General features: G+C 46.0%; 1 protein-coding gene across 3 annotated transcripts in view; it reads left to right on the top strand.

Moving 5' to 3' along the window:
• The first annotated feature begins 504 nt into the window (after positions 1 to 504).
• ARHGAP11A (Rho GTPase activating protein 11A) overlaps positions 505 to 3427 on the top strand; it is a 23884-nt gene continuing 20961 nt past the window's right edge. The window contains exons 1-2 of one of the 3 annotated variants that reach the window (XM_011932708.1): positions 1119 to 1204; positions 1756 to 1875. Coding sequence is in view for 1 of the 3 variants with exons in the window: in XM_011932707.1 (XP_011788097.1) it covers positions 2169 to 2297 (129 nt within the window). In the remaining 2 variants the exon portion in view is untranslated. Of the gene's footprint in view, positions 2298 to 3427 lie in introns of all 3 variants that reach the window. The other 2 variants (XM_011932707.1, XM_011932709.1) reach the window with 2 other exon arrangements.

Genomic DNA, 3427 nt, shown 5'->3' with positions numbered 1-3427 from the left:
GGGGCCAACGAGCACTTCAGCCTGGAGGGGGATCTAGGTGAAGTACCAGTGTCTACTACTCTAGTGCTAGCCGCAGTGACCTCAGGAAATCACTGTCCTGTTTTCCATCTTGGTCCACATTTAGGACATTTCTTCAAACATTTCTGTTTTAATAATAAATGGGACAATGTGTCTGTGGAACGTGCCAGGCCCTAGAGGCAAGTGATTCTAGGAACAGTCATTCCGGTTTCACAGAAAAAAAATTCTGACCTAATTTGAAAGTTGCACAAATCATCTTATTTCAAGCAGGGATGCCGGTAAAAGGTTCAGGAAGGCCCTTTGGCAGATACTTCATGTACTGATTTCACAGAAATGAAAGCTAGGTGAGCTAACACCTGAGGGAAAGGATGTGTGTCATCCAGTAGCACTAAAAGCAAAGCCTAATGCTTAAGGGAAGATTTCCCTTTTCATCCTCAGGGAACTCAGTGAGGTTTTCAGTAGTGTTTTCCTACTTAAAAGAACGTTTCCTCCTTAAAACTCATTCATTGGGCAAATATTCATTTAGTCCCTGGCACTATTGGGTAATGGGAATACAGGAGTGCATATGGCAGATAAAGTTCTGTTGCTGCCCTTACCGAGTTTAGTGGGGGTGAGATGTGGTGTTAGTAAATGCATACTATATTGTCTGTATTTAAATCGAGTCCAAATCTCCCGCTCTAAATCTCGCCTTGGGATGTTTCTTACATCTCAAGAAAGAGTATTTTGATGGGATCGCTGATGTTTCAGGATGCAAAAGTTTGCAGTCGTGCAAGTCAACAAGATAACCGTCTGAACCGAAAGCTGGGCTCCTCCGGGTCTCCTAACTCCAAATCCAACTCCAAGCTTCTGCAGCTGCCACCTCCCATAGACTTCTCATTTCTTCCGCACTCTCCTCTCACGACGGGTCTTCTTTGTTGTACTTAATTTTCTATGCAATAAGATTTCAGCATCACCATCAGTCCCCCAAAGACCAGTTCTCACAGAGCCGAAGTTCCCACCAAGGGCTGTGGGTAAGGGTTACTAAAATCAGCGTTTATGAATCCTGTCTCAAGTTGTCTCACCTGGGGTTCCGTAGAACGGTTTCTTCAGCGACAAGAGGTCCTTCAGCGACAGCCGAGCTCGGGAAAAAACGGGAACAAGGTGTCTTTTACATTTCCTCAAATACCGTGTATGGTCTGAGGAGCAGGTCAGGTGTATTTAAATATCCTTTAAACAGTACTCCCCCGCCCCAAAAACTGGCCTTGAAGGAACAAGTGAAACTCATCCTGCTTTTCATGTTTGCTGGGTTTGCCCGTTACACCCCTTCCCCCACACCTACCAAGACAGGCAGTTCTCGGCCACCCTCCGGGGGTCCTGATTTTGAAAAGAGGAGTGGACCAATCAGATGTGGAGCGCTGTTTGGCGCTGCAGTTTGAGCCTGGGCTGAAACTGCGGGTGTGACGTCCGCGGTGGCTCGGGGTGTCTGCGGAGGAGGTGGGGGCGGAAGCATGAGGCTAACGGCTTGGCTTCAGTGAGCGCACCGGGATGTGCAGGCCGGGAGCTAGAGGCAGGCTGATGGGGGAGGGAACGAGCAGCCTGTGAGACGGGGTGACTGCGGCGACCAGCCCGGGCGGGCACCGGGACTGGAAGAGTTGCCTGAGCAGCCGGCTGGTCCGGCGGCCAGACTGTGGCGGGGGCGAGCGCCCAGTTGAGCCTGCTGGGGCTGGAGGAGCGAGAAGGATCCTCTTCACATTTCAGAGCGAACCAGACGGGGACAGTAAGGTTTGGAGGAAGGGGGGATCGTTGGAAGCAGCCGGAAGTGGTGAGAATCTGGCAATAGGCGAGAAACGGGAAGAATCAAAGGGAAGCGAAGTCTATGTGAGTAGCTGAAAGGATTGGGTGACCAGAAAGAAGGTCGGTGTAAGTGAAGGAAGAGTGAGGTGTGGCTGGATCAAAGGGCTAAGAGAAGAGGGTCTATGTAAGTGGATGTGAGTGAGGATCAAGGAAAAGCCGTGGAAGTGGCCGGGGTTCGGGGCCGCAGGAGTGCCAGACGGGGCCGGAAGGCAGCCGAGCGGAGTTCAGATTTGAGAGCGTTTGGAAATTGGAAGACTTGGTGGCGAACGAGGGTCAAGACCTGCATCCTGCCTCAGAGAGCGATCGACGTGTCCGGAATGTGGGATCAGAGGCTGGTGAGGTTGGCCCTGTTGCAGCATCTGCGGGCCTTGTATGGTATTAAGGTGAAGGGTGTCCGTGGGCAGTGCGATCGCAGGAGACACGAAACAGCAGCCACGGAAATAGGGGTAAGTTCTGTGAAAAGGGATTTAGGTTTAAAAGAAAGGGCACACCCTTTATCATCACTTATTACCAGATCGTGCTAAAATGTTCACTCTGTGTATCACAAAGAATGGTTAAGTGTGTAACTCAGTTCAGATGGTTGATGGCTGATATTTAAAAAGGGACCTTCTTGGTTTTTGGTGTTTTTTTTTTCCCCTAAGGATTTTTGATCATTGAGAGAAAGTTGCAGGATTTTCCAACTTCAGCACTATTGACATTTTGGATTAGATAATTTTTGTTAGGGGAAGAGGAAATGCTGTTCTGTGAATTGCGGGATGTCTGTCTTTTACCCACTAGATGCTGGTAGCATCTCTCGGTTGTGACAATTAAAAATCCAGATGTTGCCAGCTTACTGTATTTGGAACAGGTAGTACGTTGGGAGGGACAAAAACTCTACTCCTCCACCCTTGTTTTAGAGTAAGGTTGCAGAGGGACGAGGGAGACCAGTGCATTTTCTAGAAGAATCCATAGATGAAGAAGTATGAGAGAACATTAGAAATAGGCTTCAAATGATAACTGCATATTCACCAATTTGAGAAATAAGTTTGCTGCTTGGCCATGTCATACTTTTGAGACAGCAATTTTTTTTTGTTTGAGTAAATTGAGAAGCCAGAGTGGAATAATTGAAAAGTTGTTGATGTTTTGGTGGTTGAGGTAAAGGGATTTTGAATGAGATTTTAATAGCTCTGCCACATCATCAAGAATTCCATTGTGAAAAATAAGCTGAATGTAAATCATTTTATTTTAAATTTATGTGCCTAATTTTTATGGCACTTCCTAGTACTTGGAGACAAGCTAATAAAATTAATATACGTTGCTCTTAATAGTTTATGGTTTCTTTAACAAAGTACTTGGAGAAGAAAACCACTAACAAAACTAATATGTGTACCTCTTAGTCGCTGATAAACTTTGGAGAAGTTATTTTTGTTGGTAGCGAATTAATGGCAATACATGTACTTACATTTTAAAAGCTACAGTGATTTCTGATTGTAAAACTGGTTTTCCAATATCTCAAATGTAGCTGATTTTGTAAGTATATGGAAGTTTGTATATGGACTTTTTTTCACCCCTTCACCCCTTTTCTTTCTTTTCTTTT

The sequence above is a fragment of the Colobus angolensis genome, unplaced genomic scaffold, assembly GCF_000951035.1.
Source record: "Colobus angolensis palliatus isolate OR3802 unplaced genomic scaffold, Cang.pa_1.0 Scaffold97, whole genome shotgun sequence".
NCBI classification, from domain to species: domain Eukaryota; kingdom Metazoa; phylum Chordata; class Mammalia; order Primates; family Cercopithecidae; genus Colobus; species Colobus angolensis.
This window is presented reverse-complemented; position numbering and strand designations above follow the sequence as displayed.